We start from the raw sequence: 16,419 nt of genomic DNA on the forward strand, positions 1-16,419 counted from the left end.
GAACTCAGTAGGAAACTAGGGGTTAAATTGAACAGAGCTTGCACTTGGCATGGATGCTGCACTGACTCCCTTTACAAATGGGGAGCTATGGAGTCTCAGGTTTGTGACTGTGGGGCTCCAATCAGGCACATTAGAGAAGACTGTCTCTTGTGTTCCTACCAGATGAGTTGGAGCACCCTCATGGAAGCTGCTGATATGGCTTTTATGTGGATTAGAAACCTAAGTTCTGTTTGTTTAGTGTAAGGTGCAATTTCACTCACATATATAAGGAACAGAGTGGGCCAAAAATTAAATTCTGTGGTACTTTCTTTATGATTTTTTTCCCAGTCATTAAAATTATCTATCCTTCCAACATTGTTTGAATTGAAACTTCCTGGCAGATTAAAACTGTGTGCCAGACCGAGACTCGGACTTGGGACCTTTGCCTTTCGCGGGCAAGTGCAGGAGAGCTTCTGTGAAGTTCGGAAAGTAGGAGATGAGGTACTGGCGAAAGTAAAGCTGTGAGGATGGGGCGTGAGTTGTGCTTGGGTAGCTCAGCTGGTAGAGCACTTGCCCGCGAAAGGCAAAGGTCCCGAGTTCAAGTCTTGTTCCGGCACACAATTTTAATCTGCCTGGAAGTTTCATATCGGCGCACACTTCGATGCAGAGTGAAAATCTCATTCTGGAAACATCCCCAAGGCTGTGGAAAAGCCATGTCTTTGCAATATCCTTTCTTGCAGGAGTGCTAGTTGTGCAAGGTTAGTAGGAGATGTACTGGCAGAAGTAAAGCTGTGAGGACGGGGCGTGGGTTGTGCTTGGGTAGCTCAGTTGGTAGAGCACTTGCCCGCGAAAGGCAAAAGTCCTGAGTTGCATTCTATTTATTAAGTATGATTCAAACCAACTGTGTATAAGGCCATGAATTCAAAAAAAACTTGAGTTTTTCTAAAAGTGTAACAGGGTCAACACAATCAAATGCCTTGTAAAACCCACCAGAAAAAAAAAAAAAAAAAAAAAGGAAAAAAAAACTGGCAATATTTTATTACTTAAGGCTTGTACCATTTGATGAGTGAATGTATAAATAGCATTCTCAGTCGACCAACCCTTCTGGAATTCAAACTGTGATGTGCTAAGTACATTGTTTCTACTTAAGTGCAAGTCTACTACTGAGTGCATTACTTTTTCGAATATTTTGGAAAAAGATGTCAGTGCTATGCTTGGCAATAGGTAACACAATGCTTGTGACCTGGTATTCTGCACTTGCCCTACACCTCTCCCATGGCTGCTACCGAGCAGCAGGACTCCTCTCTACGTGACTTTTCTACAGACTTAGCCTTACGGTCACTCGTATGAGTCTGCTGCAATGTGCTCAAAAACTGGTTGAGGCTCTTCTACTGTTTCAGGTAACAATTCAAACTGATTGCTAACTGGAATTTGAAATGTGTTTTCTCCTTTTGCCTATTACTTGTCACCGTTTCCCAGCTTCCATTGTCTTGTTGGGTCCTATAACAAGATTTTTTATACTTCCAACATTCAAAGAACACAGCATACAGAAAAATGTGAGAGAGTGATGTCTTTGGAAACACATAGCAACAAGGAAATGCGAAGAATAAACAACAGTAGCGGCCATGCAAACAACAAATATCATGCATTACTCATCTCTGACTTAGAACATTTCGCATTTTCACCACTGGCAATTGACACTACAGTACACTGTAGTGGACCAGTTCTGTCATGCCAGAGAAAGCTTCTCACTAAAGAACGTTAATGGCTCCCAGCTGATTCTTCTGCTGTTGTAGCATTCCACCCACTGCTGCCGTGGAAGTGTTGACTATGAGGGCAAGAGGTGCTTGCAGACCTGGATGTGCCAGAAATGTGGTGTCTGTTATAGTGCTTCTTCATTCCACTCTACGTCATTACTGGATTTATGCTTCTCTCATAGGAACTCATTTAGTGGTGCCACTAAGAGGCCATGGTTCCGAATGAAGCAACAATAATAATTAGTGACTCCCAAAAGCCAATGTAACTCGCATATTATTGTCAGCTTTGGCTAATTGACTATTGCATTGATCCACTCCTGTGGAGGCTGTATTCCACGGCCATTAATGGTGTGAGCCAGAAACTGCACTTCTGTTGTTCTGAAAACACACTTTGCCATATAAATGAGCAAACTGTGTGCACAAAGGTGATTTAAAAGCTGTTCTAGATGTTCTCCATCTGAAATGGGTGTTATTAACACATCATCAATGTAAATGAAGCAGAATTTAAAATTAAGAGCCACTTTGTCCATAAATCTTTAAAAAGTCTGTGCAGCATTACACACATCAAACCGCATATATCGCCGCAGGGGTGACATCCATTAGTTTTCTCTGGCACCACATGGAGCGGCAAAGCCCAGCTGCTACTAGATGATTGGTGGAGTCCCTGCGCCAGAAAGAAGGCAACTCCTTGCTTCGCTGCTTTGAACTTTTTGGGTGTCAAATGTCATGGTAATGCATGAATCAGCAGGCCTGGCTTTGTCAGTATGTGGTGCACTGTATTATGTTGCACTGGTTCAAGTGAGAGTGATTGTCGCATAATGTCTGGAAACTGCCTACGATGTGTAATATATGGTGAATCTCCTGTTATCATTCATGCTCCAGTGCAGTCACTTAAACAAAATTGACCCTGGCCGCTTAGGCTGATTGTCGTGTCCGGATGGTGGTGGTGTCGAAGATTTGGGAGCAGTCTGAAAAATGACAGTAAGTCTGCTCCTAGTGTCACATGCACCACTTCAGTGACTATGAACTGCTATTCAAATCTATGCTAGAGACCAGGTTGATGGCTGCATCACCTATCCACACATCTGAATGATGGAGCCATTGACAGCAGGCCAATGGTAATCATCATGACTATGGCAAACAGATGGGTGGCCAGGTAAACTGACAAGCCCATTACTGTGCCCACCAAGAACGGTTGTTTCATGTACTACCACTAACAGAAGGTCATTACTGACTTACCATTACTTTCCTATTTCCCACGGTGGGCTGCACTTCCTTGCATCGGTACTGAACCATCTATGATACCAGCACAATTTTGTAGCTGATAGCAAGCAACTGCGACTCCTTGCTGAGTGATAGCACCATTGTTGGCTGGTACTCAACTGCAAAGTTGCAACTTGTGCAGGAAGTTCCACCAGATATGCTTGAAGCAATGCAAATATCAGCACAATGGTATTATCTGGTTGCAGGCCGACAGCTGCCACATTTGCACATGGATACATTTCAACAATGTGGTCAGCCGTCTGTGCAAGTGTGTCCAATCTCCCTCACACACTTGGTATCTTTTGTGCATATGGTGGCAAGTGCAACAACCAAATATTTTGCATAATGTCAATGCTGACTGCTTTGTTTGCCAGTGTTCACGATCAGCGTAGCAATTGCAATGGTGTGCGATCACCTAGTCCTTCCATCCCTAACGACGTCTCTAATCTCTTAGTTTCTGTGAAATGCACTCGATCAGCACATTTTTAAGCACTATATACCACTCTGTAGCTGTAGGTAGGATGTCCTACACTTCAGTGGCCACCTCTCCATTTAGTGCTGTGATGACATAATTGTACTCTTGGTCTCGTCGACAGTACCTGGCTCCCCAGCTGAGCAAACCAAAGCACTGGACTGTGTTGCCAGAATGGAGGTGCCTTCACTGCAATGCAGCTGGCTACCGTGCTCGCTGGCACCTCATCTGAGGTTATTGGTGCTGCCACTAGTAAAGTCCAGTATTTTATGTACATCAAGCAGAAAATAAATGGCACAGCTGTTATATGTTTACAATGTGGCACAGTTGAGCCATAGGAACAAGTAAAAAAAGAATAAACAACACTAGCAGTCACACACACACACACACACACACACACACACACACCAAATAACATGCATTACACATCTCTGACTTGGAACACTTTGCTTCACAATAATTATTTTCACTTTGTCCACTTACTACAATCTCTCTCCTCCTCAAATCTGTGTCATTCAAAGTAAGTCATTTCTAATTCTGCCACAACAGAACAAATCTTTCTTCCTGTTCTACAATTTTCTTGTCTTGACTATATAATCTAGAACTCCATGTTAGAGCCTCATCTGACACTATTTCCTTCCCTACTACAATCACCCAAGTGAAACACCAACCCACAGTCCTGGAATTACTTTTACAGTAAACTAAAAAGTTCTACAACACACTTAAACTGCAATAAAGTAATAATTAGTAAAAACTTATCTTTTAGCGAGTTGTGCAGCTAACTTCTAAGCAATAAGAAGTTGTAGTAAGAGTAGACACGAAGTGAATGAAAATTAAAAATCACGATATTTTCTAGCAACAGTCTTAAACTTAGACTATCAGGAAGTTGTGAAAAGCACTAGGTGATGGACCACACCACTGATACTCACCGAACATAATATTTAAATCACAGATGACATGAAACAAATGAATACTCACCGACACTATCTGGAAATTAGGGAAAACACTGCAGTGTATCCAAAACAACATGGAAAGTTCCGCTACTGCTGGTGTTTATGCCAGAGCTCTTTGAGTGCGACCTTCCAATCACTGGCAACTAAATGGTTTTGGATGTGCATGGTAAAATCTTTGAAAGGGTAAAGAGAGTTCAAATATCTTGGGGCAGTGCTCAGTGAAAGAAATGACACAGACTAGGAAGTAATGCCAAGAACTAAAGCAGGGAAAAGGTCAAGGTTTCCACTTGGAAAACTGTTCAAGTCCTGGCTTCTATCTAGATCTAGAGGAGTGTAGTGCAATCCATGGTCCTATACAGAGCAGGGACATGTACTCTAACCCAAAAATAGGAAGAAAGCTCCTGAAATTGAAGATGCTTTTCTGATATGGATTTCTGGACCAGTGAAAGATAGAGATGACTGGAGAAAAAGGAGAACTACATGAACAGCAGGAGCTGTACAAATTGCTGGACACTGCAGCAGTAGTTAAAATGTATCATTAAGGCCAAATCACTAGACAGGTGGTGGAAGAAGACAATAGAGGTAACTGACCAAAGGGAAAATCACAGCTGAGATGGACTGACAGAATCAGAGGAGAAGTACAGTGGGACTAGCTGAAGCGTACATGGGTCGAAAAATGTGGAGCAGGCTGATTTGTGAGGCTAAAGACTGACTGCAGTTTGTCTGGCCAACCTAGTAAGTAATATTTTCATTGACCCAATATTGGAATACTGAAAATATTGACTGCAAGGCTCTCCACAATGCACCGAGCCTCTCTTGTAACACAGACCATGTTACTTTGTTGAGTATATATCTGACACTATTGTGTTAACTTAGGAAACATGACAAAGAATGTAATGCTTCTTATGTTAATCCTAGTTGATAAAGATTGAGGACTGATGAATATTGTTCAAGAATGGGTCAAAGTAAGGTTTTGTAAACATTTCATCTACATGGATGGATTACACGTCTTATGGTTCTACTTGTAAATCATAGTCTGGAATCTGTCTTCCACATGGCTAAATTTACGTGGTTGCTCCACCTTAAATCACACTGGGCAGATATTCTGCGATACTTGATATTTGTCACTGATTGCTGATCATGTAGTCAGCAGTGTCTTATCTCCTAATCTATTCATGCACATCATATTAGAGTTATTTATGCCGAGTATCAGCTGTATGTCTCTGTTCAAACACCAATGAACCTCTAGTCTTCCTTCATTTTGTAAAAGTATCCTTATGACATGACCTCCCTGTGTGCAATTGCAATATCTGAATACATCATGAACACTACCTGTCCTGTCACATCGGTGACTTCTGTGGATGTATCCAACAAGAATGGCATGCTCAGTTCTGCTAGCTAATAAGTCTTAAATCTAATCACTTGACTGTTCCAGCAAATAATTCACTAGGCAACAGAGTGGAGCACTATTGAAAGCCTTTTTGGAAGTCAAGAAACAACACATGAACTTGTGGCTCTGTTGTCATCAGCCTTTTGTATCTTGTGACCAGACACACAAGTCTGAGGTTCACATTACTGGTGCAGAATTCACATTGATTCCTATAGAATAATTTTTCAGTCTCCACAAAACACTTCGTTTGCTACAAAATTCTACAGCAAATTCATGACCGCAAGATAGATCTGTATTTCTGTGTACCTATCATCCTATGAGCTTTCTTAAAGACTGGAACAACTTGCACTTTTTATCCAACCACGTCAGGTGGTCCTATACCAATAGCATAGACTGTTGTAAGAAGAGGAGCCAGTTCCTCCACATAATCAATATATACTCTAATGCGTCAAGCAACCATTCAATTTTGTACTCAATTTTTTCTGTATTTGCCATTGTGTTTACACAGTCAAACATCTAATTTTTGTTGTGATGTCTTCAATAAAATAATTTTGAGAGATATAATTCAGAATTTGAGCGATAGTTTAAGCATCCTCTGCTTTGGTGGCATCATAATGAAACTTCAGTAGGCGAAGACCTCATCTTCACACTTACTGAATGCCTCTTGCATATCTGTCCTACACACACACACACACCTGAACAAATACTAGGGTCTGCTAAACACAAATGTTTTATCATAAATGCCTTTTATAACAAAGAGTGAAAGTGCTAGAGAGAAAAAAATTACTAGACACCAAGACACTACATAGCTTTATAATTAAAGCCAAATTTTATTCATAAGTTTTAAATACATAACACTGAAATGCCACGGCAGCAAACATACACAGTGGCAAGTTTTTCATATGAAGTATTACATAAAACATGATAAAAAATTATAAAAATAAATATAACTTATTTAAATACATTTAACAGTTACACTCTTCTTCTTTTGTCAGGATTGCGGAAGTCCTTACATCTCCACAGCTGGTAGTTATTTGCTATGTTTCCATTATTGACAATAATAATTTTTATATTGTCATGGTACTCCAAGTCTGGCAGCAACTAAATACAAAGAAACAAAAGCCATTAACTATCTCAATCACATTACAACATTAAAATGCTACTGTGGAGAGAGACAGAGAGAGAGAGAGAGAGAGAGAGAGAGAGAGAGAGAGAGAGAGAGAGAGAGAGAGAGAGAGAACAGATGAAGAATTTAGATTTCCTGGGACACCTTATGGGATAAAAACTGACAAGTACAAATCAGTTGGGGTCTTCAAAAGCCTCAGTCATGGAGGGTGAGTAGAACGTGATGACACCAGGTAGTGTCATATGCCTTAGGCAGGTACAAAAAGAATGCAACACGGTGTTGCTGTTTACAAAAAGCCTGGCAGACTGCTGTTTCCAACCTAAGCAAGTGGTCACTTCTGCACAAGGTTTACACTTCACACAAATACCTTCAAGGCTTCCTCACTCTCTACTTCAGCCATCATCCGTAATTTTACTGTGCAAACGGCAAACCTCATCTACTACTTCTGCGTCTCATTTTCTAATCTAATTTCCTCAGTATTGCCCGATTTAATTCGGCTACATTCAATTACCTTTTTCTTTCCATCTTACATCCTCATTTCAACACACTGTCCATTCTATTCTACAACTCTACCAAGTAATTTGTTGTATAACAGATTATAACTTCATCAGTAAACATCAAGTTTTTCATTTCTCCCCCTAAACTTTAATTCGTTCACCAAACTCTTCTTTTGTTCTCTTTACAGCTTGCTCCATGTACAGATTGAGTAACATTGGGGATAGGCTACAACCATATCACTTCCTTCTCAATCACTACTTCCCTTTCATGCTCTATGGTTCCTGGACAAGGTGTACATAACGTTTTGCTCCCTGTATGTTACCCTGCTAACTTCAGAATTTTGAAGAGTGTATTCGAATCAACATTGTCAACAAATGTCTAGTTTCCAAATGCTGTAAACATAGGTTTGCCTTTCTTTAACCTATTTTCTAAGTCGTAGGACCAGTACTGCCTCACGTGTACTTTTATCACTCTGCAACCCAAACTGATCTTCCCTCATGTCAGCTTCTATCACGTTTTCCATTCTTCTGCATATAATTCATGTTGGTATTTTGCACCAGGAATTATTGAACTTATAGTTTGGTAATATTCACATCTGTCAGCATCTGGTTTATTTGAAGTTGGAACAGTTATTTTTTGAAGTCTGACGGTATTCCCATTTCATATCTTGTGCAGCATGTGGAATAGTTCTGTCATGGTTGCCTCTTCCAAATATAGCAGTAGTTCTGAGGGAGTGTCATCTACTCAAAGAGGCTTCTTCTCACTTACATCTTTCAGTGCTCTGTCAGATTCTTGTTACTGTGTCATATCTCTCATGTCATTTTCATCTGCTTCCTCTTCCCTTTCTAAAATAGCACCTTCCAGTTCATTTCCCTTGTGTAGACTCTTTATATGCAGGGCGAGTCAAAAAGGACTTAACAACTTTGGAATGATGCAGAAATTTATTGAGATAACTAACAGAATTAGTAGATGTATCATTTTGTAGCAAATAACCTCACGTTTTAATCACATAGTGCATCAGTACCCCATTCCGCCACCACGAGTGCGAGGGTAACACAGTTAAAATGTCTACTTTCACTGAAGCATTTTGGTTTCATGAAAAACTCTGCCAGAACTGTTCGGCATAAATTTTCACCAAATATGCAAAAGAACCTCCAAGCAGGCCTAGAATTTAGCATAAGAACATAGTTGAGACAGGTCATTTTCTGCAATATGATACATCACCATGTTGCCTGTGTGTTGTTGATTATGCCCCCCTCACTTCTCAGACTTGACACCACTGGATTTCTTTCTCGAGGGTTTTGTTGAAGACCATGTGTATGTTCCTCCCCTATCAAACAATTTAGCCAACCTGAAAAATTAAATCTATGCTGCCACTGTACAAGTTATGCCTGATTTGCTTCAACAAGTGTGGGAAGAAATTGATTACCAGTGTGGTGTTTGCCACATCACAAACGGCAGTCACATCAAAAGAAAACGACACTTGACACTTTTATATGAAACTTGAGACTGTTTACTACAAAATGACTTATCTAACAATTCTGTAGTTATCCAAATCAATTTCTATATCATTCCAAAGTTGTAAAGTACTTTTTGATTCACCTTGTATTTCCTTCACCTTTCCTCTCTTTACTTGGTGCTAGTTTTCAACCTGAGCTCTTGGTGTTCATACAGCTGCAAATATTTTCCCCAAAAGTCTCTTTAGTTTTGCTACAGGTCCATGAGCCGTGGAATTTGCCTTCAGTGGGGAGGCTTGGGTGCCTCAGCGATACAGATACCCGAACCGTAGGTGCAACCACAATGGAGGGTTATCTGTTGAGAGGCCGGACAAATGTGTGGTTCCTGAAGGGGGGGCAGCAGCCTTTTCAGTAGTTGCAGGGTCAACAGTCTGGACGATTGACTGATCTGGCCTTGTAACATCGACCAAAACGGCCTTGCTGTGCTGGTACTGTGAACAGCTCAAAGCAAGGGGAAATTACAGCCATAATTTTTCTCGAGGGCATGCAGCTTTATTGTATGGTTAAATAATGATGGCGTCCTCTTGGATAAAATATACCAGAGTTAAAGTAGTCCCCCATTCGGATCACTCGGTGAGACTACTCAGGAGGATGTTATCAGGAGAAACAAAACTGGTGTTCTACGGATCAGAGTGTGGAATGACAGACCCCTTAATTGGGCAGGTAGGTTAGAAAATTTGAAAAGGGAAATGGAAAGGTTAAAGTTAGATATAGTGAGAATTAGTGAAGTTTGGTGGCAGGAGGAACAAGACTTCTGGTCAGGTGAGTACAGGGTTTTACAAATACAAAGTCAAATAACAGTAATGCACAAGTAGGTTTAGTAATGAAGAAAAAAAGCAGATAAGCTACTACGAACAGCATAGTGAACGCATTATTGTAGCCAAGATAAACACAAAGCCCACACCTACCACATTAGCGCAAGTTTATGTGCCAACTAGCCCCACAGATGATGAAAAAATTGAAGAAATGTATGATGTGATAAAAGAATTTATTCAGATAGTTAAGGGAGACGAAAATTTAATAGCCTTGGGGGACTGGAATTCGATAGTAGGAAAAGGAAGAGAAGGAAAAGTAGTAGGTGAATATGGACTGGGAGTAAGGAATGAATAAGGAAGCCAACGGGTAGAATTTTGCACAAACCATAACTTAATCATAGCTAACACTTGGTTTAAGATTCATAGAAGGTTGTATATGTGAAAGAGGCCTGGAGATACTGGAAGGTTTCAGGTAGATTATATAATAAGACAATGATTTAGGAACAAAGTTTTAAATTGAAAGACATTTCCAGGGGCAGATGTGGACTCTGACCACAATTTATTGGTTATGGACTGTAGATTAAAACTGGAGAAACTGTACAAAGGTAGGAATTTAACGAGATTGGACCTGGATACACTGAAAGAACCAGAGGTTGTAGCGAGTTTCAGAGAGAGCATTAGGGAATGACTGACAAGAACAGGGGGAAGAAATATAGTACAAGAAGAATGTGTAGCTTTGAGAGATGAAATAACGACAAGGGCTAGTAGAAATCCTTGGGTAACAGAAGAGAGATTGGATTTAATTAACAAAGGGAGAAAATATTAAAAATGCAGTAAATGAAGAAGGCAAAAAGTAATACAAACGTCTCAAAAATGTGATCGACAGGAAGTGCAAAATGGCTAAGCAGGGATGGCTTGAGGTCAGATGTAAGGATGTAGAAGCAAGTAGGGGCAAGATAGATAACTGCCTACAGGGAAGTTAATGAGACCTTTGGAGGAAAGAGAACCACTTGTATGAATATCAAGAGCTCATATGGAAAAACAATCCTAAGCAAAGAATGGAAAGCAGAAAGGTGGAAGTAGTATACAGAGGGTTTATACAAGGGCGATGGACTTGAGGGCAATATTATGGAAATGGAAGAGGATGTAGATGAAGATGAAATGGGAGCTATGATATGGCATGAAGAATTTGACAGAGTACTGAAAGACCTAAGTCAAAACAAGGCCCCAGGACTAGACAACTGATAGCCTTGGGAGAACCAGCCACAACAAGGCTCTTCCATCTAGGGAGCAAGATGTGTGAGACAAGCAAAATACCTTCAGACTTCAAGAAGAATATGGTAATTCCAATCCCAAAGAACGCAGGTGTTGACAGGTGTGAAAATTACCAAACTATCAGTTTAAAAAGTCATGGTTGCAAATACTAACACGAATTCTTTACAAACGAATGGAGAAACTGGTAGAAGCAGACCTCGGGGAAGATCAGTTTGGATTTTTACCTATTTGATCCTCTGCTGCCTTCACTATATCATCTCTAAAGCTACCAATTTGTCTTCTACAGTATTCCTTTCTGCTATTTCGCTCAATTCTTGCCCAATGCTCCTTTTGTAACTCTTAGCAACCTCTTGTTCTTTCAACTTACCCATGTCCCAACTACTTAATTTCCTATCCTTTTGCAATTTATTCAGTTTTAATCTACAGTTCATAACCAATAAATTACAGTTAAAGAACCATGTCTGCCCCCGTAAATATTTTTCAGTTTAAAATGCGGTTTTGAAATCTCTGTCTTGTTAATGTGTAATGTATTTGAAACCTGGTGCCTCCATGCCTCATCTTTCTTTCACAGTTCTTAAACCAAGTACAGTATTAGCAATGATTAATTGTGCTCAGTGCAAAATTCTACCAGGCAGCATTCATTCCTCTTACAATACATATTTTCTTACTATTTTTCTGTCTCTTCCTACTATCAAATTCCAGTCTCCAATCACATTAAAATTTTACTCTCCCTTAGCTATCTGAATAACTTCTCTTATCTGATCATACATTCTTTCAATCTCTTCATCATCTGCAGAGCTAGTTAGCATATAAACTTGTGCTACTGTGGCGAGTGTTGATTTCAGACCTATGTTGGCTACAATAATGTGTTCACTGAGCTATTCACAGTAGGTTGCCTGCATTCCAATTTTGTTATTCATTATGAGACCTCCGCTCCTGCATTTCCCCTATTTGATTTTGTATTTATAAGCTTATACTCACCTGACCAAAAGTCCTGCTCATTCTGCCTTCAAACTTCACAATTCCCACTATATCTGACATCAACCTGCCCATTTCCCTTTCTAAATACGTATCCAATTAAGAGCTCTAATATTCCAATGACAAAAATTCCCCTGAGTAGTTCCAGTCCAGAGATCTGGAGGGGGGACTATTTTACCTACAGAATATTTTACCCATGAGGGCCAGCCATCATTTAACCAAACAGCTCTCAGGGCACCCATGGAAAAAATGACTGTAGTTTCCCATTGCTTTCAGCCATTCTCAGTACCAGCACAACTATGCCATTTTGGCTGATGTAACAAGGCCATAAATCAATCATCCATACAGTTACCCCTGCAACTACTGAAAAGGCTTTTGCCCCTCTTCAGGAGCAACATCCTTCTCTGCCCTATCCAAAGAAACTACTCCACTTTGGTTGCAACAACAGTACAGCTATCTGTATCGTTGAGTCTACCTCAGCAAGGTCTGTGGTTCGTGAGGGTTATTATTATTGGGGGTATATACACAAACCTTCCTTGTGTTTCAGCCTATCTATCAGTGAAGATCATATAAAATCCCAACACTAGTTCACATACAGACAGAAAAATGTGGCAGGAGACTTTATCATATTTACCCAAATTTACAAAGATTTTATCATAACAGAAAAAAGGTGAATACATTCTGGGCAGGCAGGGATGCAAAAGAAGGGAACTATCCCTTCAACTTATGTGATGGCTTCAAAGACATTTAAATCAAAACGTTCTGATATATTCACGCTTTTTTACTTGTTAGTATTAGTACCTATGTAACGTGATACTTGACGTCATGATTTTTAACATGACAGATTCCATCATGTCACCCAACTTGGCATTTGTCATGTCATCCAATGTGACACAAGGTGTCATTAAAGTTTGGGAGGTAAGCACCCTCACTCTGGGATACTTCCTATTCTACATGCTTCCCACTCTATAGAAGCACATACATGTGTCTATTTGTTCTTACACCCCTCAAGATATGTATAACATCTCTTGTGGTTGGGGGAGAAATTGTGCCCCCCCCCCCCCCCCCTATTCCAGTCCTGTCACAGGTTCATCCTACCCCCTATCAGAGGGTAGTACACCTGCGAAAGCAGCCGTGTCCTATACCAGCTCTGCTCCAGCTGTCCACCAGGATGAATGGCCACTGCCAAACTGGGGCCAAGAGCAAAGTCGACCACCCTGTGGCACAACATGAAGCTAAACACAACATGCTTGATTTCAATAGCTTCTCTGCTACCTGAGACATCTGGATCCAGCTTTCTGAATTGCACAGATTGAAGTTATCCTTACAACACATTCTCCGCTCCCATAACTGTCTGGCCTCAAACTACAGTAACATACTGTCCCCACACCTTCCAGCCAACAGTTTCCACCCCTTCTGTCATAACACGTCCTCCCCATTCTCATCTCCCATCCTCTGCCATTGCACCCGCCCACCTTTCCCCGCACCTCACCTTTTTCACTCTATTTTCCCTACCTTCCTGCCCCATAATCTCCTGACACTGCACCTGTTGGCACTCAAGTCCTTGCACACTCCATCAGATAATGATCCCCTCTTCCCTTCCACCCATACACTGCTATCCCTTCCCTCTCCCTGATTGCTGCTTCCATTCCACGTGAAGTTGCTTTCTGGTCTGAGCTGCCGAAGTTTGCAGTCATGCGCATGTGGCATGTGCTTGCTTTTGTGAATGAACTGTATGTGTTTCCCTTTATTTTTCTGATGAAGGCTGTGGCCAAAAGGCTATGTGTAAGTGTCTTTTAATTTATGCTTGTCAATAACTTATTGTGTCACCTTTACAGTAAGTAGGAATCTATCTTTTCCTACATAGTTAAGTTTGATTAAAGGTGAGAGGAGGAATTCCTCTGTCTCACTATTAAGCTGTCACAACATCTTATATTACATCTGGTCAGAACCAGAAGCAGAGTGCAGAGCTTTGGATAATGCATGCACCACCTCCCACTGTAGTGATTCGAGAATTTCTGTGTAAACTCTAGAACCACTCAGACTTCTACCGTCTCAAACACACGATATTCTAGATACGAGTGTGGGATGGTAAAATCCTACCTACTGCACGTCACGTTTGTGTGTGCAGGTTTAAAATCAGTCACGAGAAGAAAGAAGACGCAGTGGTCAAACGGCATCGACAAATACCTGTCGGGCAATCCATGGAGTTTTTATACCGCTCTGTGCTTATTGTGTCATTGACTATTGTTATGTGAAACAAGAACAGTTGAAAAAGTACTCTTGTAGACTCTTGACTCAACTTTGGTAGAGGCAAGATGTATTTTCGGATTCATTTCAAGAAAGTCATGGCAGTCAAGCCAACTTTCTTTTAACTGTAACTCATTTTGTTCCTAATGTTCGGCGGTACAAGGTACTTACAGAAAGTTGCGTATGTATGTTGAAAGTGTGAATTATGTTGCGCATGAAAGTCAAATATGCTGTTAACTGATGAAAAGTAAAGTTTGTATGTCTGCTTTCACACTTTAAGACATCACAGAACATTATAACTTGGCAACCTGTGTGAAAGGACTGAGAAAACAGGAATTTTAAGTCAAAAATGAGGAAAGAAGCTGTTGTGTGTTGCCATAGCAACCAAACATAATAAGACAAGGAAATTACTCCGAGACATTGGGATATGTTTAAGTAATCAAATGGCGAAAAATTTGAAGTGAAAGACTGAAGAAATGAAAAACTCACAACAATAAAAATAGTAAAAAAGATTGACGTATTTGTCCAAGAAGAAGTACGCAAAGAACACTTCAACCAAGAAGATCCAGTGTGGGGAGTTATACAGCTCTCACAAACATCGTGGGGTCGCAGACACAGAAACCAACCTACATCCTCCTCCACCGGCACCAGCTGCTGTTCACCGGTGCTGACGTGCCTCCACATCCGCTTACCTATGCTACGAGAATTCTACGCCAGGTGAGCGTGAAACAAAACTTCATTACTTTAGTACAAAGTGGTACAAGGTACTGTTGAGTGAGCTTTTATTGCATCATTACCATATTTAAAGTTAGTTTTAAATGCTTACTAGGGCTAAAGCATATAAAAGTATGGAGAATATACAACAAGTTGGGGACATTCAAGAACTGGCTATGGCCATGAAAGGTTGTGAAGAAGTGCCTGACTGGGCTGCATTGATAAAATTAATCAGAGCTCAGAGTGCGACTCTAGGGTTGGTAAATTCTCAATTAAATACTCAAAGTCTTAAGTTAAACTCATTGGATTCACAATTAAATTCTCAGAGGGAAACTAAATATTCAAACAACAAATTTAAGTTTGTTAAGTGCCAAGGTCAACTCTCAAAGCGAAGAATTTAGTAATCTGCGTGAAGGCATGGGTGCGTTGAAGACTGAGTTTGATGCTATAAGTATCAAAGTGGAGAATTTAAAAATAGATCTAAAATGAGTTGACAATTTAAAAATAGATCTAAAAAATGAGTTGACAAACTCTGACTGCTCATATAAATTATGTGTTTACTGACCTTAGTCAGAAACAGAACGATACCTTTCAGGATTTGTCAAAAAGGTTAGAATTTAACATTGAGTACAAATGAGATAATGTAGAATCCAAACTTACTGAAAAGTTAGGCTCTTTTGAAAATGTGTACAATATTAAGTATAATGATGTAAGATGTGCTGTACACTTTGCAAGAGAGTGTAGATAAGCATAATGAGTTAATGCTAATCATTCAATCACAAATTACAGGTGTCAGTACATGGGTAGACAATGTAGAAAGGAATTTCCAAGAGAAAATAGCCAACTCTGATATTATAAATGCAATTACTTTGGAGGAACAATTTGGGGAAATTATAGATCAAAAGGTTATCGAGAGAATAACATCTGGGAATGTATCACCTATTCCTTCTTCCGAACTCTTTGATGCCAGGAAGGGTACAGAAGACCTGTGGAGAGAATTTAAGATTATTCAAGACAAAGTAGAAAAAAACGGTAACTTTAACTAATGTGGTATTAACTAGTGAAACGGTTAATGACTTACAATCGGGAGCTAATTCAGGGTTATCTAGACAATTCCCTAAATTTAAGCCGGACGGAGATGTACTTCCGACCCATTTCTTAAAAAGGTTTAACCAAGCATTACCAAAAAATTTAGAAGAGTTGTTGGCTTTTGTTGACGCACCTAATGCAATAAGTAAGGACTGCAACAAAACTTTACACCAAAGTGAAAGTTCGAACTATAAAAAGAATAGCAGAAATAATTTTAAAAGGCATGAGGCAAACTTAGCACAAGTACACCAGTGCAATAAGAAAGGTTGTAATGGTAATTATGAAAAGAAGCATCCACATTCAAATTTAGATCCAGTAAATTCTCAAGAATTTGTACCGAATAACCAAAAAACACAAAACGGGAATGTAGTACCTCGTTACAGTAACCAACCTGTAATAAGTA

At 40.0% G+C, this 16,419-nt stretch overlaps 1 protein-coding gene across 1 annotated transcript in view; it reads right to left on the reverse strand.

Moving 5' to 3' along the window:
* Window positions 1-6,670: 6,670 nt before the first annotated feature.
* LOC124796278 (structural maintenance of chromosomes protein 5) overlaps window positions 6,671-16,419 on the reverse strand; it is a 183,611-nt gene continuing 173,862 nt past the window's right edge. Inside the window, exon 20 of the mRNA XM_047260396.1 lies at window positions 6,671-6,915. Within this exon, the coding sequence (XP_047116352.1) occupies window positions 6,787-6,915 (129 nt within the window). The 3' untranslated portion in view covers window positions 6,671-6,786. The remainder of the gene's footprint in view (window positions 6,916-16,419) is intronic.

The sequence above is a fragment of the Schistocerca piceifrons genome, chromosome 4 (genome assembly GCF_021461385.2).
Source record: "Schistocerca piceifrons isolate TAMUIC-IGC-003096 chromosome 4, iqSchPice1.1, whole genome shotgun sequence".
NCBI classification, from domain to species: domain Eukaryota; kingdom Metazoa; phylum Arthropoda; class Insecta; order Orthoptera; family Acrididae; genus Schistocerca; species Schistocerca piceifrons.